Below are 27,087 nucleotides of genomic sequence, written 5' to 3' on the forward strand. Positions count from 1 at the left end.
AACTTAAATAAAATTTAAGTTACAATTAGCAATTCATCTAACATCATAACAAAAAAGATTATACTACTCTTCTTACTGCTAATTCATTTCACACCATGACTAGAAGTTTACACTAATATATCTTATACTCTGAATGGAAGTTCACACTACTCTAACTAATTCATTTTATACCCTGAACAGAAATTTATACTACGTTTCCTATTAATTCATTTCACACCATGACTAGAAGTTTACACTAATATATCTTATACTCTGAATGGAAGTTCACACTACTCTAACTAATTCATTTTATACCATGAACAGAAGTTTACACTACTTTTACTATTAACTGTATAACCACAAAACTGTTTTTAAACCCCTTATATACATGTTACCAACTTACATTCAAAATTTAATTAAATCAAGTAATAATAATTTTATTAAAATATTTTAATATTAAAATGTCAGCATGCAATATAAAATGGAAGTCCAACTATCTTTCATTAACATCTGGAAAATTTCCAACAATTTCTCAACAGGAGTTTTCCATTCTAATATTTTAAAGCTTATGGTCAGTCATACACACTTGCAAAGTCAAAGCTGTGTTGCTAGCTGGCAGTCTCAAGTTGAATGACATGCTTACAACCAATAAAGGAGGACATTTCTAATATTCAGATATAGCCTGAAGAAACCTCTACCTGTGTGTGGATTTGTAGCATTTGTTCTATAGTGTACCTAGTGCTTGGCTAGTGTTTCTCACCTTTTATGTATTAGTTTGCAAAATATTTTGGCTACATTTAGGTTTTATGTTTATATTTTAATTCGTTATGTATCATTTGTGTTTATAATTGCATATTTGAAAATTTATGATTGTTTACATTTAACTTTATGTAGTTTCATTTGTGGAAATGTCTAAACAAAATGGCATCAGTTGCATGTGCAAAAATTAGTGAAAGAGTTTGTGGACAGGCTTTGTTCTGTAATAACTATAATAACTTCAGGGGTCACATTGGTAGGAACAAGTTAGCAAACCTGTATCCAGAATAAGACAGAACTGGAAATGAAAATTAAATATGTGAAAAGATAAAGATGAAAAATTACTCACGTAAAAAAAGAAGAATACAAAACACTGTAGAAACATTTAAACGGTACGTATACATTTCCATTTCTTTGTACTGTACATTGATTATAATATCTCGAGTTAATGATATAATAGAGAAAATGGAAAATAAAATATAACATTTACTTTAAAAAACATTTAATACTCATTTAGGAGGCTCTGGAAATTATGCAAATAAAGTTTAAAAACTACGAGATAATAAATAATATTTTTACTATCAAAATGAAAATCACATTGCCTATGAACTATTCTGAGCCTGAGTGCAAATAACTACATTACCTAACAAATGTAGTATTATAAATAGTAGAAAAAATAAAAAATGCTTTATTTTTTTAAACTACATAATCTTAGGATTGTGCAAGACAAATTTAAAATAATTTTATCAACTCATTTCATTTTCATAATGAATTTTTTACAAGAGTTAACATACTTATTTACATTGTAAGTAGTCACTGTACAAGGATTAGTTCATATTATACTTTGAATAGAAGTTTACTCTACTTTTGCTATTAATTCATCTTACACGCTGACAAGTTTACACTGCTCTCACTAATTCATCTCACACTGAGTGTAATTAATAAAATGTATAAAATAAACAAAAACACAAAAGCATAGCTCTCATATTTTGTGTTCCTTTCTTTTCTATTAAATTCTTATATACATCAGGACTAACTTACTCCATCAAAGATAGTTCCAGGTAAACTGTCACTGTATGCAAAAGTTGGTGATTCTAGGACTGAACAAGGCAGAGCCAAAACCTCTCGTAGAAAATCTACAAACTTACTATACACCATGTGGCCACTGGCATCACAAATAAGTGAAAACACATCTACATAAGAAGCAAAAATAAGAAAAAAAAACAAGTCCCAAAAATATAAAAGCATAAATTTTAAGAGCTTAATTTTTTAAACAAATCATTTAAGAATGATATTAATAGATTAAGTATATTTTCAACTTCATTTACTTTATCTTACATTTAAACAATTCAATTATGTATTTCAATATTGACATTTACTGAACAGTAAAGTACAATAAAATAAAATAAAAAGGAGCTGCATTACAAACACCAAATCCAAACCTCTGACTAAAGCTAGTTTGTTATAAAAAAAAATAACAAATGATGCACCAACTGATAGGATCCCCAGGGTACAGGCTATAACGTAAGATATAAAATGTACCCGAGTAAACAGATATATAGATGACTTAATTAGTACAAATAATCCTGAAATAAGGTTATTAAAACTATTTATCCAGTAAAATTAGAAACTGAAAATACTTCAACATCTAGTATAGAGATACATTATTTAGATACAAAATGAAAATAATTGATAATGATATTGATATAAATAATTTTGATAAAAAAAGTATTTTGCTTTTCTAGTATATGGTTTACACCTCTTTTAATAGTAATGTACCATATCCTTCTGTTATATGCGTTATATGATAATTTCAAAATTATTCAGATTTTGTAAAAATTTGTAATAAATTACAATATTTTACTATTAATATTGAAATATTGATACAAAAATTAGTATTTAATGGATTTATTAAAGAAACATTAAATAAAATTAATAAAATATTCTGTAATGAATATAAGAATGTATTAAGTATATATGAAGAAATAAAAGTTTTAAAAAATTACTGAAAGTTTCTGATGACGTTTTAATTGTGAATAAGGTCATTAAAACAACTTGGCACTACTTCATGCAGACGAACACCTTACCATGTATAAAGCCTCATTTATAGTATGAAAATTGGTGGTTACAGTGAACTTAATTAGCTGGTGGTAGGAGTTATACCAGTTAGTTTACATAATTGGTTGGGACCTTTCACAGAAGTATAATTCATCTACTGGGATACTAATTAGTGCCTTAGCACCATAATAGAAACTGGAATTTTTATTTTTCTTCTTTACTTTGGAGAGCAGTCACCTTCCCACAACTGTCTGTAGGCAGTAAAGGGTGATATAGACGTGGGATGATGTAGGCTTGAGCACATAATCTCATTCTCCTAATTTCTAGTTCTATTTTATTTTATTTCATTATTTAATTATCCTTTATGTGAGACTCATGAATGGAAGTTGAAACTGATAGATGGTATATCCCCACCTCAATGTGGGTCCTACTTCTACAGTCACCTCCAAAACCTAGAGTACATTTTATATCCAACATTATAGTTTGTACCCTGAAGATCCTTTCAACTGGTGCAGTGTTTAATTATACATATGTGTGTGTGTGTGTATAAATAGATACACACAATTATGTATAAACACAACAGCTGAAAATATTTGTAAGCAAGTTCATCAGATTAAATATTGGCTTGATAAACTTATGCAAACACTGTTTAAAATTCTATAAAAATACAAAAACCTTCACAATATCATTTAAAATTAAGCTTATAAAAATAGATTGAAAACCAAAACAACAGAAGTTATATATAGCTTTTAAAATTAATTTTCAGCATGATTAACTAGAAAACTATACTGGAAGATAAGAAAAGTTATAATCAAAAGAACATTTTTGAAGAGTTAACAATCTTTGTTGTTAAACTTACATCGAAGTTTATCCATTAATTTCCCAGAACACATAGTACTTAAAGCAATCTTCACAGAAAACACTCTTACTCTTCCAGTGTCTTTCCTGCAAAAATAAAGCCACTCATTCTTGGATCACGTGTTAATTTAGTCCCATGTTATTAAACCACAGTTGGGCAACACTAGCTAATTAGCTGGATGCATATATGTCATACATAATTACAAAAATTATGAAATAATACTTAACAGTTTCTATCCATACAGCACCTTTTCAGACAATATATGTACTTATTAATAACTCAACAACTTCAGGTTACGTGTAAACATTCTCTAGCTTTACCTATCACATGAAGACATTAGCAAAAACTTTAGGGTAACAAACTGTCTTTCTTCAGAAAAATTCTAATTTTAGTGAATATTTCTGGACCTTAAACACCTATAAACATTAGAAATGGCAAAAATCCCATTAATCAGGCAATGAGCTTTAAAAAAAAAAAAAAAGACTGTCATCACTCAATTGCCCTACAAAATGCTACCTTTAATAGCCAAAAAAAAATAAGTGGCATCTTCCTAGTGAACAGTGTCATAGGTTATTTACCTACTCAGTCTTTAGTTAAATTCACATTCACCGATATCACTGGCACTGGAACTTTAATGGACAGTATTATTTTAAGAAAATATGTGTGGTGAACAGATGTTTTTCTAGCAATGAAACTTTAATATATTGTAATAAATAGGAGTTTTTGTTAACAATGAAACTCTGACATACTGTACAAGTCATGCAAACCTGTGATGAATAAGTGTATTCACGATCACTAAAAATCTAAAGGACTGTATTATTTTAAGAAAATACCTGTGGTGAATAGGTGTTTTAACAAGAAGTTAAACTGCAATGAACTGTATTTGTCTGAAGGTGTACGTGCATGTTTTTATTACAGCAAAGCCAGATTGGGCTATCTGCTGTGTATATCCTCATTTAATAGAATGTAAGATGTGATGTTTTGATACCCTATTTAAGTGGGTTTACTTCTTGTTAACAAAAGTACCAAGATCGTAGTCACGCCAACAAAAAGAAATATACATGAATGCAAAATTTAGCTCATCTTTGTTTGCACTGTAGACAGTAGTTATTACTTAGAAAAACTGATATGTTAAAGATATATTTACCTTATCTTCTTGTGAAGCCAAGGATGAAATAAATAAAGAACATCAAAACTCAACACGTACAGACATTTTTCATTAGCCTGACAATATTTATCAATGTTTAAACTGTATGATGATGTTCCTAATTTCTTCAGCAATTATTTTAAAGCTTTTGCAACTATTATCAAGTTTTTCTTGAGATAATTCAGAATGGTGGTGATACAATGTGGTATCTTATAATGGGATGAAACCAGATAGTGTTCATAATATATCAGAATGTAATTTCTAGCTTGTAAACCTTCAGCACACAATAGGGCCAAGAATCTTTCATAACCTACTCCCTCTGTTTAAACTTTTGAGTTTATATTTTTTGAGAAGATCAGCTGTGGCTCATTCCAAGTTGGAAGTAGGGTCATATTTAGAAATATAATTTACTTTGAATGATAAGTTTATAACTGTCTATTTCCTTTATAATAATAAAAATACAACAACCAAATAATTTTGTTTTAGGTTCTCTATAGCACCTTTCCTTAGTCTTGTGTGAAATCTTGGATTATTGTGATGTTTTCTTATTCAACTTAAATCAAGACCCAAGACTATGGAATATGGTTGCATGTTACGTACAACCAGAACTGTTCTACAGCATCACTATCCTTGAAGTATTGTATCAACACCTCAACAACTTGTGGTACATAAGAGTTCTCTTACAAAATATTTTCAAATTGTGTACAAACACAACAAAGAATTCAGATCAACAACATGAAGGCTTGAACGTCACTTGCCTCAGACCGCAGGCAGTTACAGTGAAATGACAATTTTTGCAAAAGCCTTATTAAGAATAAATCCATATTAGCATTACCTATCATAATTAGCTCCACCAGCTGTAATAGTTATACATAAAAAATTCACTAGCTTTAGTGATAATATCAATATTACACAAGTCTTAGATTATAAATTTACTAGTCTTATCATATACAGATGGATGTATCAAAATTAATTAGGTTTACTACTCATATGTTACTATCCAGACATCTTACTGGTTACCAGTTACACATCATTACCCAGAAACCTTATTGGTTATTAGTTACACATCTTTATCTAGAAGCCTTACCGATCATACATCAACAGAATCCAGCTCATCAACAATGAAGTGCATTGATCTATGTCCACCTGATGACTAGCTGGTAATCGTTTGTTAAGCTGGTAAAATAATGATGACAGCAATGTTTCTAGTCGAGATATGTTAATTTCCATTCGAGGTTCCAGTGTGTTCAAGCTGTTCTCCCTGAAGGCTTCAATTATGTTCCAGATATCAAGCAAGTTAACTGAATGAAAGAAATCTTTCTTGTTTGAAACATACAAGGTGCACTGTTGAATAAAATAAAACTTCAGAGGTATAAAGCATATTAACATTTTTCTTTCACAACCTTACTTCCAACTAGTTCGGGGTCAAATAGTATTTGCATAAGCCAAGAATTTATACACCCAAATGGCTGGCCCTGTTGGCAACCATACAGTATAAGCATCACCAATGACAGAGACTCAAACTCACAACCCTCAGATTGCATGTCAAACACCAAAACCACCAGGCCATGGCAGGCTCTTCAAAAACATATTAATTTAATCTGATAAAATGTTAACTGTTTAAAAATGCATCACTTGAGACACAGTTCAATAACAATAATCTTGTTTACCAAATATAACTGTCAATCAAGTATAATAAACTTATTTGTCTACTTTTTAAACATAATCAAAATTGACATCCTCTCCCTACTTACGATTTATCTTCTTCTGAATGAACCGCAACTTACTGGCTGTGCGATAACTTGCAAATCTGATGACATCAAAATTTTGAGCCTCTGAAAAATGAAATGGGAGGAAAAAAATAGGTTTACATAAAGTGTAAAATATAAATTTTGAAAATATGTGAAAGTTAAATGTAATACTCCTTACATTATTATTTAGCAATTAACTCTACATAGTTAAGAAAATATAATAAAACACCTTTATATTGTCTAAGGTTTGTTTTATCAGGTAAAAATTGTTTTGACATCTGTTATTTAACTCCTTCAGCCTTTACTACACATAACAGAAAGTTTAACTATTGTACATTAATAATTTTATTAAACTACTTTTTGTTTAGATTATACCTATTAGTATAACAAAATCTTTTAATAGTATACAAGTTTTAAGTTCCTAATTCCATAAGGAAATATTTTTAAAAATCCTGAATTTCCCCTAGTATGACACACAACATTTTTTCTGGGCATCTTCTCTTCTCTACTTTTTCCAACACACCTTGAAAGATTATGAAATTAAAAAAATTACTCACTATAGAATCAGAAAAACCATATTTTTTATAGCTTTCAATTTTGCTCGGTTACAGAACTATCAATAAAAATTCAAATCCTTCCTACCACACCCACTTGTCCTATTCTCTCTTTCAGGATATCTTCATAGTTCTCTTTTACATTTAATTATACATGCACATATAACTGACAGAAAGTCAAGGTTTTCATCTGTCAAATAGAATATTGCATAATGCTGTGTTCTGAAGAAATAACAGATAAGTTCACTCAGATTACAAGTAACATTTCAGTGAGAAAATTAATGACCAGCTAGAATGAATCTGTAAAAGCTTTTGTTCCATTGTTAAAAAGCCAGAAAAATTGTGAGAAGCATGGGAAAGTGTCTACTTTCTGCATGTTTTAGTTTATGTTTTTTGTGTAATATTTAATTAAATAACCATTATTTACTGCACAACTATTATTGGTACAAAAAGAAATCTCGGAAATTCTCAACAATTAATGGCAAGAAAAAAGATTAGGTGATTACTGTATTTCTTATTTTTATTTTTCATCATTTATTATTAAAGTAACTAAAATGTAGAAATATGGATCTTTTTAAGTTAAAGATTACACTAGGTAAAATAAGTAATAATATCATAAAAATGTTTCATGAGGCAAATGCATGAGCAGTACATGGGTAATGTAATTTGATAACAATGAGCTACAAGTACCCCCGAGTGATTTACAACTTATAATGGCATGGATAGAAGTCAAACACAGTTCAAATAGCAAACAAAATGGCAAAATACAATAAAATGTAATTATAAACAGATGTAAAGCTACTTAAAATAATGGATGTAGTTTTGCGTTATAATTTGAAGTCATTCAAAGGGAAGAAAGGGTGGTTACATTAACCAATCCAATGCTGAGCTGGTTTGCATAAATAACAAATACAATTTTACTGAAAAAAAACATTTGAAATGTATTCACGAGTTTTATGGATTACACAAAGAAAATTTGAGATTTTTGAGATTAGAAAACATTATATTGTGCACAGACTATTCAAAACAAATACCCAATATATTAATAGACAAATTTTTATTTTAGTCTATTAAAAATACTTCAATAAAAATAAGATTTTTTCCATGTGAAGACTTTTATGTTAACTGAAAACTGACATATTTTGTGAAGATATACACATTATATTGAAAGTTAAAAGTATTAAATCTATAAAGACTAAACAAGTACAAAGAGATCACATGGTCAGTCAAATTGATTGAGCTCATATAGAAAGAATTAGTAAAATACTTACTCATTTCAGCTAATAGATTTGAGAAATCACTAGTACTCTGAGATCCAGAACTGACATCATCTGAAAAATGGCTGGTATCCATTTTTATCTCCAACTTGTCAAAACACCTGTAAAATAAATGATCCTACTAGAATCATATATTTTTACATGTAACAATAAATGGGCTTGATTATATATAATGATAAATTTTTTGAAATTTAAAATCTTACAGAACTCTTAATTTAAAAGAAAAAATGCATGGCTTGAATTTTTGTTTTAGTTATACCGTTTCAAATAATGTTTGTGAAAAACAAATTACACTTTCAGAAAATGATTTTACTGTAAAATCATCTATCCCTAAAAAATTCAAAAATTATGGTTTATTAGAAAGTTCTAACCAATTGGAATTTCCTTTATTTTCCTAATTGTATTAATTATATATATGGAAATATTTTGCCATCACAATGCATTAGCAACTGCCATTAGCTAATACATGGGCATCACAACTCAGAATTGAGATGAAACAAATCTTGCTCATACTCTGCAGCAAACTTGAATCCAATAGTGGTGAAAACCAAACTAACTAAGAAACATTCAGTGGTTTACATTCATCAAATCATTAACCACCAAGAAACATTTAATTAATAATTACACTGATGCCAATAATTTTAATACATTTTTCTGTTCAATCATCAAACACTGAATTATTTTAACACTATTCATAACCACATATTGTATCACAGACTAATTTTATGTTTTTGCCTGTTATGCCACTTACTACAAAAAACCAATAAAAACACTTGGAACAATAACTTTATTTATGTTAAACATATACGTGTGTGTGTGTGTGTGTGTGAGCATGTACGACTCATGTCGCTGTGGATTTTGTAAAAATATTCGCAGCCTCCCATAACAATTTTGTGAATAAACAGTTTATAAACACCTATTTAAAGGGCAAATGAAGTTTACAGGGACTCAATAAGTAACTCTATGGTTCATCCATCACTAAAAATATTACAATATTTAAATGAAAATTGGTTGTTTATATGAAATTTCTCAGGGTTTTTTTTTTAATTTTGCAAAGACATTATTTAGTGATTTCAGAATTAGCCTGGGTTTGAACAAGCACTTACTTTTTCAAATTCATTCATTGGTAAATATTTGCTAAAAAACTATAAAACATAATTTAATAATATTCATATCCTTTTATTGTCACTAAGACAAAAAGCAAAGTTTTTCTTTTTTTTGAGAATCACACTCCATTAAAAAAAGTAGGTAAAAATTACACCTATAAGTTAACTAAAAACCTTGATGTCCTTGATGTGAGTTATAGTTGTTTGTTAACATTATCATTTATGAGCTTAAATATGATAACTACAGAAAATATAAACATTACAAGTCAATGTCAATCAAAAACATCACTAGAAAACACAGACAATCAAAAAATTTTCTTACCTCAATAATGAAGAGACCAAGACTCTGCAAAGACTTTGGAAGCAAAGCAATAAACTATGTTCCCTTTCTAAATCAAATATTTGATAAATATTGGACTGAAATCCTCTCATGCTTTCTCACAGGTATACAGGTGAAACTCTTTCTCTTTCAAGTCCATGTACTAACCCACATACACTTATATTCCTACCTACAGCCCAAAGCATAAAAAACAAAAGTTTCCCCAGACATAAAGATGAGCCAGTTGTTGCTGCCACAAATAAACTTTGGGAGACTTCAGTTGGTTAAATACTAAGACTTCTCAACATTACACCTGTGTGTCAAAGATTTTATATGTAACATTACATTTGAGGAACAAACAAACTCCTTGGCCTATCATGACTGTTCCACTCATTTCATTAAACATACAACTGTTCAGCCAGCCCTGACTCCCCATGTACTCATCACACCTTCTCATGATCTCTCTCAACTGTGTTGCACCTATCATATCTGAAGACATTCTCTCACATTGCAAACTACCCTGTTTGAAAATGTGATTGCCTAATTACAAGATGACTTCTATCCTGCAAAACTCTTTTGTCATATCACCTTTACTATTAATACAAAAGTTATAGTTTTCCCCATACAGAAATGTATTTCCAACAGGTACTTATCTCCTCTCACAAAATTAGCTATTCTTAATCAGTGCTGCCCTCTATATGCAAAACTTTTTAATACACATGCCACTTGCCTTCTGCTCCCCTGATTGGAATTGAAAGATACCACCATGTCTCTCACACAAATCATCATGCTTCACTTCTCCACCAATGGCAGTGTGACATACTCATGTGACTCCCTCTATACTCCAATAACAAACTATCCCTTCAGTTTAACAGAGGACATAAGCACTGAATTAAAGTGGGAAGGAAGCGTGAGAAGTGTCAAAGGAGATAAGCACCTATCAGAAATACATTTTCAATATAGGAAAATTATAACTTCCATATGGTATTTGCTTTCTCAGAAAACTAGTTAGAACCCCACATTTAATAGGAGGAGGGACCATGGCAAGGGAATGATAAAATTACCACCAACAGGCATCAAAAGGATACCCCTGGAAATAAGTCATATTTGAAGGTCCAATGAGGAGAACTACATCACTCTTGAACTAGGTATACTCTTTTCCACACTGTGAAAGATAATAAATGAGAGGAGAACATCTAATTGTGAGTGAACTATGGCAGGATTGCATTTTGAAACATAAAAAAACTCAATCCTATGAATATAAAAGTTGGTAAAACAATGGAAGTAACTCAGGTGTAAAGTGGCTAGGGTGCCACGGGCAATACTTGGTAAGTCAACTATATCCAAAACCCATGCTGCAGGGAACCAACTTATACATGAAGGTGGGATGAGAATCATACCATCTTCACCTCAAACCCAAGAAACTGGGGAATTGAGAATCATGCCATCTCCCATGTATATCATATGTATTATAACTGAGCTACTGATATGGAAACCCAACATTCAGTACTGAAAGGATGTCTATTGCATGCAAGCAACTCCCCCAATCAAAAACTTACTGAAACCATCCAAAAGACAGTAACATTCCCATATTAGGAGGAAACAGTGGAAAGCCAGAAGGACAGAACCATGTCTGCGACCTATGACACAAACAGATAAAACCAAGGGAGTAAGGTAGACAACCCATAATGTGGGTGAAGACTTGTGTTGATTGGTTCTATTCTAAGTCACAGTGTACCAACATCCTCACAGGCAAAGAATGATAATGTATTGTTCTTTCATAATTGTATTTTGCAAAGAGAAGGGCATTACTTCATCTACACTCACAGAAGACCACCACCCTATTCTTCACTGAAAGCTTATAACCATATTTATGTGGAACTCATTCAGCAGGGTGCTTCCACAGTTAACTTCTTCAGCAGCTTGGAACTGGAAAGTGTTAAGGATGCTCATACTCCACTAAATGAAAGAAAAGTGAAAAGGCAGTGGAGAATCTGGAGGAACATCATCACCTATTTTAAAAAGCAGACCATACCAAACTATTCACTACAGGCATAGCAGAGATGGGCAGCAACCCCCCTTTCACTTTACCCATGCAGTCCATGTGTAGTAGTATAGGACATGCATATTTATGAAGCAAACTATTGTGAGGTTATTAACCTACAAGTGATCTTGTGAAACAACCCATCAACAGGTAGCACTGTGAAGCCATAGAATATAAAGCATGAGTCAACATGACTGTACAGTGCAGATTTTGAGTTTTTACCTGGTCAGATACCACTTCCAACAAAATGAGATCAGTATAATTAGGAATGAAGAGAAGGTCCCTGAAAAGAAAAGAAAGTATGAGTAGAAATGAACCAGTCATAATTACACTGAAGTCTGAAGGATGGCCACAGGTGGAAGACTGAGAAGACAGAATAATCCAAATAAAGAAGATAGATCAGGTGATAAAGTATATTTGAAATATCAATAGAAAACAAATCCAACAATCCACATCCACAGGCTAAGAAAAGGAGGAAATATGTTTCAAAAGAAAGGTGAGACATGGATCACAAGTAATGTAATTCAAACAGAAGTATAATGTAGGAATGGAGTACCACACTAACATCCCAATCCAGAAGAGCAGGTAATCTGGGAAGACAACACAACCAGAAAAAAATGCATGAGCATGGTAAGGACATATGAAATATAAACTCTACAATAACAGAAAAAACAAAAGGTATGGTATTTGATTGCCTGATAACCACCAGTTAAAGAGCCAAGTGAGAAATTCCACCACATGAGCCTCAATAAGATTATCACCATTTGTAGACCAAATGTGAAAACATTTCATTTCACTGAAACACATCCATGGAAGAATGATGTATGGAACCAGCTAAAAGGAAAGCAACTTGATGGGAGGAACTGGATCTCCTTGCCAAAGACTGGATAAAGGCAGGGCATGAAGATCCAGGGATGTGGGACTGGAGACCAAGTTTGATGAAGGAGGGAGGAAGAAAACAAAAGAGGTACAGGAGGGGTGAGTAACAGATGCTGTAGCCATAGAAACCATGGCTGATCTGGCCAATAAAAAGCAATCAGAAGGACCCAACAAGGAGTGGTATGGACAAGAGAGAATATCGATGAAGCAATCAACTAGGAGAATAAGCATAATGATATTTGTGGAACCAATCTCAACTTAAGCCATTGACTTCCAGAACCTGAGAGATCAGTGACCAAAATAGAAATGACTTGCAATTGAAGCTTGTAGCAAATCCATCCACTTGGAGAGAACCCTACCTACTCCAAAACTTCCAAAAAACATGGAGACTTAAGGACTATTCCATTGGTACTGTTGGCAATATGAAGTGCATCATAGAAAAAAAAAAAGTAGAAGAGGGTGCAGGTAAGGGTTGGAAAAAGGAAGAATAGGAAATGGTAATATGTGGCATGTGAGGCTCCAATGAAGATAAATGTGCAATAATACTGGTAAGGGTAGATTGCTGTCAGACTGATGCCACTGTGACTCTGGTGTTTCTGGAATCATAACAAAAATGTATTACCACTGAATTGGAGCCACACATAAATCCTGAAGATAAGTCACTGGTAAATGGACCTGAGCCAAAATAGCATCATGACCTAGAAGATCCCAACAACAGAGAAACCATTTATGCAAAGCCAGAGCTGATGGAGACGATAAACAGGCAAGTGCAGAGATAAGAAAGGAAAGGGTATGCCTAGAAAATCCCTCAGGAATTTTGTGGAGAGCCTCAAAGAGGTGTACAAAAGGTAATGTAAAAAGGAGTTGTAAAGGTATGATGCACACAAGAATACTGGGCATGTGTCAAACTTATGGGTGGTTTGAGAAACATCTCAAAAAAGCACCTAAGAACTGTTAGTCCAAAAAGGGACAATCAGCATGATGATATGAAAGTGTAAACTAATCTGAAGCCCATGAGGGGCAAGGCATGCTAATCTCATTGCTTAATTGTGAGGTAAATTAATCTGCATGAACCTGAATATTAGGAAAGGGAGGAAAAACCAGAAAGGTGTGTGAAGATTGGTCATGAAGTAAGGAAAGACATGGCTCATAAGAAAAAGGGATAAAATACTACTTACCTGAGACACAAAATCCCAAAAGACCTCATTAGGTTTAACTGGTTTATCAGACAGGGTTGATTGATTGATTGATTTAGTGTTTAATGGCACAAAGCAGCTAGGCTATCTGTGCCAAACATCCGGTAAAAATGTAAAAATAAAGTAAATGTAGTAAAAGACATAAATGGAAATGAAGATAAACAAAAAAGTATAAAACCAATGTTGACACCTAGTCTACAATGTTAATAGAGAAAGCAGAGTATAAGAAGTTGTAAAGTATTTACTCTAACAAAATGGTAATGATCATAACCTGCCAGGAAGACTAACAGATAAGTTCAAGAACCACCGTCAGTCACCTGAGGTTGGCCTTTCCAGTCCTGGTTCCGGGTTATGTGTCATAGCAGCCAGTATCAAAATGTAAAAGAATAGAAGTTTTAAAAGACACATAGCAAAATCGCAATAATGAGTAGCCAAATGTCCAGTAAAAAGATAAAAGTCAAGTAAATGGAGTAAAATTTGTAAAAATAAATGAAGGTAAAAACAAAACAGCAATTAAAACAGAAAATGGTGTAAAAACCAATGGTGACATCCAGTCTACAAAGTTGTAAAGTATTTACTCTAGCAAAATGGTAATGATCATAACCTGCCATGAAGACTAACAGATAACTTCAAGAACCACTGTCAATCACCTGAAGTTGGCCTTTCCAGTCCTGGTTCCGGGTTATGAGTCAATATGGCCAGTACTAAAAGGTAAAGTAGTAAAAGTGTGAAATGATATGCAGCAAAAGTATAATAACAACTCGCCAGGACAACTAACAAGTAGTTCAAATGGATAGTTCAAACAGTAGTGTCAGTCAACTGAGGTTGGCCTTTCCAGTCCTGGTGTCGAGTTATTTAATGTTCTGGCCATTGTCCAATGTCAAATTGAATGAGAGAGATTAAAACTGTAAAAAAGGAACCACAATTAAAAAGGCGTAATGAATAAATATGCAACACTTAAATGAGATTAAAAAGATTAATGGCTATTAAAAAATTAAAAACATTATCAAGGTGGACAGAGTCACCATTACCAATAACACTGTCCAATGTCACAGATTGACCCTGGGAAAAAATATGTTTAAAATGTTGCCGTCGTTGAGAATTGTAACGATGGCAAGAAAGTAAAACGTGGCTGATAGTGATTTGAGTGTTACACAAACTACACATTGGTGCATCAATTCCAGATAAAAGAAAATGATGAGTTAAAAAACTGTGACCAATGCGTAGCCTAGTGAGAACAACTTCCTCCTTCCGAACTTTACGGAAGCTAGATGGCCAAAGTCCAATATAGAGTTTGATTTGAAAAAGTCTGTTGTCGAGTTTCTCACTCCAAGTGGACTGCCAGCTGGCACGGAGCCGAGCCTTGAAGACAAGACCATAGTCCATGTACGGAATAGGCATAGGGGTGATGGTGCTGGAGCAGACAGATTTAGCTGCCATGTCTGCAAGCTCATTCCCACGAATACCAACATGGCCTGGTATCCAGAAAAACTGTATTGAAGAAGCTGTTAATGAGAAATGGGCCAGTCAGTTTTGAATATCAGCGAGAATAGGATGTGAGCCAACGTGTAGCGATTCCAAGGCAAGCATAGAACTAAGCGAATCAGTATAAATAGTGCAGTTGGAGTACTGCTCAGCTGCAATATGATCCAGGGCAAGAGATATGGCATACAGTTCAGCAGTGAACACAGAAGCTGTATAGGGGATTCTGCGTGCAACTACTGAACCACAGCAAACCATAGCAGAGCCCACTGAATTACCTGATTTGGAACCATCTGTATAAATGGGAACTGAATGATTGTTTGAAAGATATTCATTGAATAAAAGACAATACTTCCAATCTGGAGTATCTGCCTTTTTTAGGTGACTGAAAAAAAAGTCACATTTGGAGGCTGTAATAACCCATGGTTGGATGGGCCGACCTGTGGTATCTGCAATGTTATCCAAGGACAGACCCAATTCATCCAATTGCGCCCGGATGCGAAGGCCAAACAGAGCAATGACAGATCGTCTGTTCTGAAAAAGTACTGCCCACCGAGGAAGGAAAACACATTCCCAGGTGGGATGTTTTGGTAAGGAACAAAGTTTCGAAGTATATTGTAAAGATAGTTGCAAACAGCGAAGGTGTAGAGAAGGTTCAGGAGATTCAATGTATATACTTTGAACTGGAGAAGTACGGAAAGCCCCAGTGCAGAGTCGAAGTCCTTGGTGATGAATGGGGTCCAGCATCTTTAAGGCCGAGGGTCTGGCAGAGCCATAGACCATTGATCCATAGTCGAGTTTCGATCGAATAAGAGCATGATATACCTTTAACAATGAACAGCGATCTGCCCCCCAACTGGTAGAAGAGAGGACATGGAGGATGTTCAGTGCTCTTGTGCATTTGACCCGAAGCTGCTTTAAGTGTGGTATAAAGGTCAGTTTCCGATCAAAGATAAGCCCCAAGAACTTGGTCTCTGGGACCACTGGCAGCAAAACTTCACCGATATGAAGTTCAGGACCAGGGTTAATACCCCATCGATGGCAAAAGTGCATGCATATGGTTTAGAGAGAGAGAAATTAAAGCCGTTCGCCAGAGTCCAGTTCCGTATACGATTGAGGGCAGTTTGTAGTTGCCGCTCAATATATCTCATGTTTGACGACTGACATGAGATGTGAAAGTCGTCGACATACAGCCCATTTGCAACAGTGAGAGGGAGTTGTTCAGTGATAGCATTTATCTTTATACTGAAAAGTGTGACACTCAATACACAGCCTTGAGGGACTCCAAGTTCCTGTACAAAAGAACGGGAAAGTGTCGAACTCACACGAACTTGGAATCTCCTGTCCATTAAAAATTTGTTTAATAAACATGGGTAGATGGCTACGTAAACCATATGTATGGAGGTCTCGCAAAACGCCATACCTCCATGTTGTGTCGTAAGCCTTCTCAATGTCAAAGATTATTGATACAAGATGTTGGCGGTTGAGAAAGGCTTCTCTGATAGATGTTTCAAGACGAATTAGGTGGTCTGTGGTGAAGTGCTGTCGACGGAACCCACACTGGGTGGGCGAGAGGAGGTTGTTTGATTCAAGGAACCAAACAAGATGAGCATTAACCATCCTTTCTAAGGTCTTACAGAGACAGCTCGTCAAAGCAATTGGACGGTAATTTGAAGGAATCTTGGGATCTTTCCCTGGCTTTGAGAAAGGTAAAATAATAGCCTGGCGCCAGGCATCAGGAAAAACATTCTCCTGCCAGATCCGGTTGAAGACAATCAGAAGGACATCAAGAGAAGCAGGAGAGAGATGGTGCAGCATGTCATAATGAATATCATCAGGTCCAACAGACGTACTGGCAGACCGATGAAGGGCCATTTTCAGTTTCACTGGTAAAGGGACAATTATAGTCAAAGAAACAGTCAGTTCGAAAGGAAAGAGATGATTGCTCTGCCCGAGTCTTGATGGCCAGGAAGGTGGAGGAACAAGCAGAAGTGCTAGATACCCGGCAAAAGCTTTCACCTAGAGTGTCAGCGATGCTCCGGACATCAGTCACCTCCTGACCATCAGAGAGTAAGATCAAGAGGGGGACAGAATTGTAGTGCCCATTAACCTTTCGAATCCTGTCCCATATGATCTTGGAACTGGTGGTAGAAGATATGCTAGTTGTAAACTTAATCCAAGATTCCTTCTGGCTTTGACGTCTTATCCACCTAGCATGTGCACGGACCTGTTGGAAAGCAACACGGTTTGAAAGTGTGGGATATCTACGAAAAGTATCCCAGGCCCGTTTTTGAGCCTTCTGTGCTAAGTGGCAAGCAGGATTCCACCACGGACAAGGATATCGTAAAAAACGTGTTGAGGTTTTAGGAATACACTGAGCAGCTGCTTGTATAATACAGTCAGTTACCGCTGCTACACAGTCGTTTATTGATGACTGATTTACGATGGCAGGATCAAGTTCTGCGAGAGCAGTGAAAGTGGGCCAGTCTGCCTGATTTAACTTCCACTGGGGCACGCGGGTAGGGTGGCATCGACCACGGCCAGTCTCTCTCAAAAGGATCGGAAAATGATCACTGCCTAGTGGATTACTGTCAACCCTCCATGAAAAATGGGAGAGTAATGAAGGGGAGCAAACCGAGAGATTAATAGCAGTAAATGACTGACTAGGTGCATGAAAGTAAGTGGAAGAACCAGTATTGAAAAGAGAAAGATTGTGATCAGAGAGCATCCGCTCTACAGATCGACCCCTCCCATCAATAACAGCACTTCCCCAGAGGGGATGATGTCCATTAAAATCCCCCAGGATTAGAAATGGAGATGGCAACTGTTCAACGAGAGCATCAAGGTCTGATTGATCATATGTCTCTCCAGGTGACAGGTACAGAGAACAAACAGTGATGGTATGACCCAAGGAAACACGGATGGCTACAGCCTCCAAGGGTGTGTTGAGTGACAAAGACAGGATGGGCACATGCTGATCAACCAACAGTACCACCCCTCCATGTACTCGACCATCACACAACCTGTCATTTCTGCCGAATGGAGACTGTATCAGCAGATTTGAGAAATGTTTCTTGTAAAGAAAAACAAACAGGATGGTAGGAAGCAATCAGCATTTTGATATCATCCAGATTAGAACGTAAACCTCGACAGTTCCATTGTATCAAGGTGGCCATTTTTAAGAACGGGTAGATGAAGTGGTTGGGGAACCCTTCGGTTTACGACCACGTCTTTTTCTTTACTGTCTTTAGTCGAAGGAGGTCTATCAACCTCCATGGATCCTGCCCTGGGTCGAGTGGGCAGGTTTTTGTTATTGGAAGGGGATTCCAGTGACTGAGGACGCGAACGAATAATGGTTTTGTCTCTTGTGGTGGGAGAAAAAGATGTATCAGAAGAAATGCCTGTATTTGAAACTGAAGGACGTGGATCTTGAGGTTTGTTGGAAGGTATGGGAGGAACAGAGATGGGTGTGGAAGTCGATTCATCAACCATTTTAACCACGGAGGTCAAAAGGCTTTTCATTTGTTTTGAAAACGATTCTCTTGGAGGCACAGAGAGATCTGTCTGCACTCCCACTGTAGTTGTGGAATGAAGTGCAGCAGCATATATCCGAGATGGAGTGGTGGATAGCAATTTCCGAGCCTCAGGATAATTAATGTTGTGTATCGTTTTCAAACGCTGCACCTCTTTTTCCTCCAACCATTTTGGGCAAGAATGAAGTAAGAGGGGTGAGAACCATTGCAGTTGATGCAATGTGGGTTCATGTCACAGTCATAGGCATCGTGGTCCTTGCCTCCACAATGAGCACATGTCAAGGAACCACGACAAGATGTATTTGAGTGGCCGAATCTCTGACATTGGAAACATCAAAGAAGGTTTGGAATGTATGGCCGAACCCTGAAAATGAGATAACCTGCCTTGATGGTGGTAGGTGCACGTGGTGAAGTAAATGTTAAAACGAGGATATCTGTCGGCAGTGTAACTCCATCTTTGCGAGTGGAGATGCGCCTCACTGCAGAAACTTCTTGAGTGGAGAACCCTGCGAGAATCTCTGACTCGGGCACGTTCTTAAAATCCTTCTCAACAATAACTCCTCGTGATGAATTCAAGGTAGTATGAGGGGTAACTTCAATAGGTATATCCCCAATTGCCTTTGAATTCAAGAAGAGTTCACTGTGATGGAATGTGGATGTTTCAACCCATATGTCTCCAAATTGAAGCTTCTTTACTGACTTTGGAGAGCCAGCAAGTCCCTCTAGTCCCTTCTGAATAAAAAAAGGGGACATTTGCCCTAAAGGTTTTTCCGAAAGAGAATGTAATATAAGAAAATGAGGTACGTGTGTTACTGATGTTGAAGATTGCTGTTCAGAGTCTTCAAGACGTGGTTGCTTACCCATTGACTGTTTTTTCACAATTTTATTTATATTTTTTGGAGGATCCATAGGAAAAAGGAAATATTTCAGTACCCACTGACTCCACCCACCATGGAGCCCTACAAGGGGACGCACTACAAAGTCATGCAAGGACAATGCAGCAACGCCAAGGTTTTGTGAACACTATACCCAAACACCAGCATCAGGTACAATGTCCACAACACCCATTGAGAACTTCCAACACTGGTACTTGGTTGACTCTAGCCCAAGTGGACCAGCCGATTGACCCAAGGGGGGCCACCCAAAGGCTGCCCGTCTACAGGAATTCGAGGCCAAAGTGGTGTGTTAGGGTTGGACCCCTCAACCACCAGGATCCTCTCCTCCCCTTCACTGGTCGCCACGCACGGCAAACACGTGGGTGGATGTTTAAATCCCAGAGAAGGTAACCAGACAGAACAGAACCCTCCCTGGGAGGTCCCCTCACCACGTACAGGAATCCACACCGAGGGGATCAGACAGGGAATAGAAAGGTTTGGCAAATCATGAGGCAGAAACAGAGATCCAAGTCACTGCCAGTCTGAAAAGGCTCAGCCTATTCAGGAGGAACTGGGGTGAGGTCTGGAGAGAAAAGCTGGACCAAGTAACATATGAGCTCCCAGCAGATAAACACAGAAAAATCCACCATCAGATCGCCCACACTTGAAGCATGAGAATGAACACAAGTCGCTGCCGTGATTCCCGAAGTGGTAAAATGAAGAAGAGCCTACGAAAATAAAATGGTGAAAAAGAATGTGACTGGAACCAACTGATAAAAATTTTAAAGTGAAGAAAATGTCTGAATGAAAACTAAATAAGTTTAAGAAAATCACTTTGTAATGAAATTTAAGCTGAATGTTAATTGTGAAATAAACAATTCTAATAGGGAGGAATAGAAGGCTTGTGTCATGTGCATATAGAAAAAGTTTACATATAGAGAGCAGTAATGAATAATAACTAATGTACCATATCAAAAAAAGATACAAAAAATGCACCAACACTACTAATTCTCTGAACAATCACAAACATCTCAATTAGATTCTTCTTATCTCTTCTCTTTTTTTCAAGAAACACATGTCAGATATCATTACCTGTTCTTTTATGATGACCTTCATATCATCCCAGTAGTTTTCCTTTGAACTACTGGAAGGGGCTCATTGTCCTTCTTAAGGTAAGGAACCCAAGACTGAACACAAAACTCCAAATGTAGCCTAACTAATAACCTATACGAGGAAATTATAACCTCTTTAGACTTGTATTCAACACTTCTGCAGATATGGCCTAAAATCCTATTTGCCCTACAAATAACAGCAGCACACTATGTGGATGGCTTAAAAGACTAATCAACTAAAACACCAAGGTCCCTTTCATCCCTAACTTTGTTAAAGTTATTTCCATTAAAATTAAACATACAGCTCAAATTATGATAGCCCACATACACTGCCCTGCATTTATTATAATTAAAAGCCATCTGCCACTTATTTGCCTGACTGACCAAATAATCTAAATCCTTCTGTGAAGCAACAGCAACATCCAAGGAGCCAACTTACACATATCCCACATATACAAAATAAAATTCCATCAACTTTATTTCAAGTAATAGCATTATACTGACAGCTTAAGTGACTTACCCACCAATATATCAAAGATCCTTTACTTTGTACATTGTATTGAATGGATTCCTGTCTATATTACATCATTGATCCAAATTATGATAATCAAAATAAATTCCCTTTTTTATAATAAAAGATAATTTGCCAAAACTTTCTCCAACTTACAATCTAAGCCATTCTAGAACATTTAAATATTTTCAACACAGTTAGAAATACTCAACAATTTAACAAATTAGCAAACTTTACTCATTATGTCCTTATCAATATCATAATTTATATATATTGTGAACCATGGAGTCTGTTCAAGCATTTATTCATCTCCAACTTAAACAGCTTCACTTGGGCAAACCTTAACATTCACTTTTGAAATGATGGGCGACGAGGCACGAATAAAGTTGATGCCAAATTTTATTTTGTTATCAGGATATTCTACATTAAATTGTTAGGAATCAATCTCATTATCATTCATATTTCAAAATGTGATAAATAATAAAAATATAGATTTACTGCATATTGCTGTTCAGTAGCTCTTAATGACTGAAATGCTTAATCACTTTTCATGATGAACAGTATAAGTAGCTTAGAGCTCGGCCTAACTGAAACCAGAAGTGCAACACAATTAACCTTCTTAAAGTCCATAAAATAATCTAAATTGATAGATTAACTTTAACTTTTCCTGTCACAAGGAGCAAGTATTTTTGCTTGTAATTGTAAATAATAAAAAGCAAGAGCCCACCATGCACCACAGGCACACCATTTGTAACAATGGACTAAGATCCATTAATGATAAGCAACTTTATACTTAATGTCATCCAACAATCCTACATCTAATTAGTCTTCCCTCAGTGTCTACTGATGTAATTTTCTTAATATTGTGTGTGGCATCTCACCAAAAGCTTCACTAAAACCTAAGTATACAAAACCCCTACCCTTTTCATGATCCAAATAAACAACATGGTATTGGTCAAAATTTAAGATAACCTTAATTTTCAAAGATTAAAAAAAATTAATGCAAAAAAACTGTACAGTAGAACTAAAAATTAACAATAAGGTACTAGAAATCAGTTAAACCAACTTAAAAAAAATGAAAAAAAAACATTTACTCACTATTATGAGTTATCAGCTATAAAATTTTCTGATCCAGTAAAGGTTTATTAGTTTGTCGTAATCCAAATGTAGAGGTTTGTGTTTCAATATGGTAATCCTATAAAACATTTTTGTAACCTGATGCACACACAAGAAATTGTCTACATAATTTTAAAAGTGAGCACCAGTAGTATTATGACTCTGTACTTGTGTCAAAATTATTAGTGTATCTGGAAACAGTACTGACAAAAGCCTACACTGAGAATGTCAACTCGCATCAGATCATAATCCACAAATACAGGGCAGGTTGTATTTTTCAAATCTTACCTTTTTAAAAACAAATTTGTCTTAAATTTGGGCATTAAAATTATAAAAAAAATACTTAACAAATTAGCAAAGGAAGAAATCTTTTCAGTGAATCCATGTTAGCTTCCTTTATGATGTATTTCATTACATGATCTTGCAACACTTCTTTTATCAAATTTTATAGACTTTTCCACACTAAAGAAGTTAAGATTAACTAGTGTATAATTTACAGGGCAACTCTTACCTCTCACCTCTTTAAAAATAACATTAAATGTCTAAAGATTAGAAAGTTGCTAAATCTACCTAATATGAAATTAAAATGCTCATGTAATTGACATTTGAATTATTTCAAAACCCTGGGGGAAAAAAAACCTTGTATCAAGCTAGCACTTTATATTTTAAGTCTTTCTACTTACCACCAAGGAATTAATATATACATTCAAGTCAATTCCAATTTTCTTGCTGAGAGTTAAGAGTATTGCCAATATCTTTCTTGTAAAAACAAGAGAGAACGTTTAAAAGCTCAGCCATGTCAGTCTTCAACAAGGATTCACCATCTTCTTTCCATTAGAACACAGTCATCAGTCTCTAACACCTTTTTTTTTTAATTCCTTGCTGCATGTTACATCATCATCAGCCAGTTGTTTTCATAAACCTTAATTTGCTAATTTCTCTTTTAATCAAATTCCTATTCCTCTTATGTGTCTACAGTTCTGTACATTTTCCACCCTACATGTGTATCTGGAACTTCTTTTTTTACCAATTTTTTCTTTATTTGTTCATTCAGTTAAATTTGATTGTCTTTATCTTATTTTCAGGAGCATAATAACCTTCAATTAAAAACATTTAAAAATCTTTACCAAGTATCTATTCCATGTCATTTTTAAATTCAATGCTCCAATTTTGAAAATTCTTGTCTTACAGTCTCAAAAATTAGCTTTTTGCAAATTAAAAACTAAAATTTCATTTTTTTTTTATCACAATTTGTAGCAAAATGACAAATCTAATTATGCAATGTTTAATTTTTTTCCAAAATACTTTTCCATTTCAAACAATTCCAAACACATTCTCATTAATAGTTAGGTATAAACATAAAATGGTATCTCCACTCCAACCCAGTTAGCTCTGACAATTTCATAAAGAATACCAACCCACATTACTTAAATATCTCTTCCCTCACTGTAGACTTAATACAATACCAATCACTGTGTTTATTAAAATAATGTCTCACACATCTACTATGAGCAACTGTATTCTTAGTAACAATCCTAAATCTCTTATACAACTTCTGATAAACATGACCTGACTGATAAAGAGGTCTATAATAGCTGCCAATTAAACATTTTCTACCCTCGAAACTCTCTTCTATCCAAATAGGCTGCAGTTTATCCCTTATATAAAGAACAACCCTTCAAAAGTCCTATCACTATTAAATAACTTATCTGAAATTTTAAAATAACAATAATTAACAATGCTCTTCAGACGTAAACATTTCAGTAATCTTGTTATATTGCAGTTTCCCAATTAAACTGGATGGAACTCATCCATTTTCTTCCTAAAACTACTAACATTAGAATAATAGCAACTAAAGTTATATTAGAATCTACTAGGCATACCTTTAAATCTGAAAGATGTAATTGAAAATTATTATTTAACTTATACACTAATTAAATTTCTAATTTCAAATCTCCTTGTTACTCTAGCTATCCTACTGTTTATTACACATTTTCCAAGCTTCCCCATAGTAGTTTCATTCCACATGTTTAAACCAAACTATCATTAATTAACACTTCAGAACTTCTCTTGTAACAACTTCAAGGTCCTTTTAAATACTGAATGCTACTTAGTTAGGCTGTTTATACCAGATAAATAGCATATTATCATGATATAAGGTAGTTATGAATATAAAAAACATATAGCATCTTTAGTTATATTTTTATATTTGTAGGAAACAATATGTGTTATCCATGTTAACTTGATAACGAAAGCCAAACTTTTCTATGGTTATATGTATTTCACTTCTCAATTGTTACAATACTAATTAGGTACTAGTAGTAATAACACTATTAGTACTTAAGTTACAACTTGGAGAGTCTGTGGCATTAATACTAAATTATTTAAACGTTAATCACTTTATGCCTTGTGACTGTGCTGTTATCTTATTTACTAATGTTACAAAATACTTCTACCAGTAGTTAATTCGTTGGAAAATAGCCACCAGATTTAATGTTTAGAATCAAATAGAAATACTACTGGTACAAGCACTAGCAGTACCATTCACTACTTCAGAAGTAGCATTAGTACTAGTAATATGAATCTTGCAACTTCAATGTAATTTGCAAGTTAAATTCGTAATATTAATGACTTGTTGGTAAGATATGAAAATTGAAAAAATTTAAAACTTTATATAAATTGCAATAAAACTAATTAGTATTTACTTAGTTCATAATAAGTTTTATATGAAGGACGTTTATTAGATATGGAATTAAATTAGTACCGTTAAGTTCTTTACTTCAAGTTTATACTTTCACGTTGACTCTTCGAATCCTTTCAGTCACTTCACTATCACTATCGTTCAGTTTCACTCAGTATTTCAGTGAAACTTTCACCATCTTCATAACTATGTTGATAAATACTGATTTACTTGTACGACTTTCACTACCAATAAACTTTGTAAAATAAATGATAACAATTGTAATAATGTGTTTTGACTAAGAACGTGTAGGTTACACACAGAATTCAATGATATTTGAAGTTTTAATACTAATAACTACTTTCAATCCCCACCTAAGACGAACAAATGACACCTACTCTTAGGCTTAAATACTACTATCAACGAAATAGGTTTAACAAATCCTGCAGATTAAACTTGAAACGCCACCACCTTATCACAAAATAAAATAATAAAATCTGAGTGTTTGATAGTGTGTTTTTCTTACAGCAAAGCCATATCGGGCTATCTGTTGTGTCCACCGAGGGGAATCGAACCCCTCATTTAAACGTTGTAAATCCATACACTTACCGCTGTCCCAGGGGGGACGAGTGTTTGACAGAGAGCTCTCTTCAAGTAAACACAAAAAATATGCATATATACTAGGCACATACAATAATAATTTTCGTATTGGAAAATAATTTATTTACTTCAGCTTTTCGTTTCTTATTTTTCAATACGAAAATTATCATCGGCTTTTCTTAAGCGAATTTGACTTCCAATTTAATATAAGAAAAAAACTTCAGTTTTGAAAACCAAAAGCTTGCAAAATATTAGAAAGTTCAAAGTAAAACTTTAATTTTTACACTTATATTGCACACATAAATAGCGTTCTATATGAACGCTTTTCTCTTTTGTCTAATTTTGTTGACCATTCCTCAAATTCAACGAAAGGCAGTAATTCGTAAAGAACAAAAGATAGATCTAAATTATTGTTGTAATGTATCTTGAATGTGCAGTATGTAATAAGCAAAGTAAGAGGAATATGAAAAACCGAAACACATTCAGATCTGTAGATCTTTAAAAGATCGCCCCCTCCGATTTTAGGAGGAAATTATAAATACAGTAAATTATGCAAAGTTATCAACTTAATAAATATTAAGTGAAAAGAGTATTATTACTGTTATTTTTGTCGTTATAGATAGCAACACCTATTTCAAAATAAGTATACACACGCTTTGAAATGATGCAAAACAAAATCTAATTATCCACAGATATGCTATAGAAATAAGAGCCTAACACAATAATACAATTATAGAAAAAAAAGAACGTTTTAATATATTGTTTGAAAATATAGCCTATAAAACTGTTTCTTCCTGAATTGCGAAGACCCTTGAGCAATTACAATGCGAAAAAGTAATAATAAGTCTAGAATAGGTTAAATTTCTGCTAACAAGTTCCTCACTGGAGCTACTCAGTTGGTAATTCTCTTACTGACATAATTCCAAAAATAATCAAATAGTAGCATGTATGACAACAGATAATCTCTCTTTTCTTTTTTTTTGCCAGTAACATCTTTGTGAGTAGCTTTATGTTGAAATTTCTTCTGGCTTTTGTTGGTTACAGATCTGCAGTCACTCACAATGTGTCCCATTTTATGACAAGCTTAACATCTCTTCTTCTGTTCACTTCTTGTCACCTTTGAAGGCATTCTGCTTCTGGTTAGCTATCCCTGGATTCGACTTTGACTGATTACTCTTGGAATTGTCAGTTATACTCTCTCCATGGGCTTTCGTATACCTCTCTGACAGTTTGATCATCTCGTCCATGTCTTT

At 34.3% G+C, this 27,087-nt stretch overlaps 1 protein-coding gene across 8 annotated transcripts in view; it reads right to left on the reverse strand.

The window, feature by feature from the left end:
- The window catches only part of LOC143235463 (dystrobrevin beta-like), a 73,029-nt gene extending 47,074 nt beyond the window's left edge, over positions 1-25,955 (reverse strand). For 2 of the 8 annotated variants that reach the window (XM_076473663.1, XM_076473660.1), the window contains exons 1-6: positions 25,844-25,955; positions 8,376-8,482; positions 6,554-6,634; positions 5,887-6,100; positions 3,653-3,738; positions 1,777-1,928 (exon numbers count right to left, since the gene is read on the reverse strand). In XM_076473663.1, coding sequence (XP_076329778.1) covers positions 1,777-1,928; positions 3,653-3,738; positions 5,887-6,100; positions 6,554-6,634; positions 8,376-8,457 — 615 coding nt within the window. In that variant the 5' untranslated portion in view covers positions 8,458-8,482; positions 25,844-25,955. Of the gene's footprint in view, positions 1-1,776; positions 1,929-3,652; positions 3,739-5,886; positions 6,101-6,553; positions 6,635-8,375; positions 8,483-23,237; positions 23,397-25,318; positions 25,731-25,843 lie in introns of those variants that run through there. The other 6 variants (XM_076473662.1, XM_076473661.1, XM_076473659.1 and 3 more) reach the window with 6 other exon arrangements.
- Positions 25,956-27,087: the final 1,132 nt, after the last annotated feature.

The sequence above is a fragment of the Tachypleus tridentatus genome, chromosome 12, assembly GCF_004210375.1.
Source record: "Tachypleus tridentatus isolate NWPU-2018 chromosome 12, ASM421037v1, whole genome shotgun sequence".
NCBI lineage: Eukaryota > Metazoa > Arthropoda > Merostomata > Xiphosura > Limulidae > Tachypleus > Tachypleus tridentatus.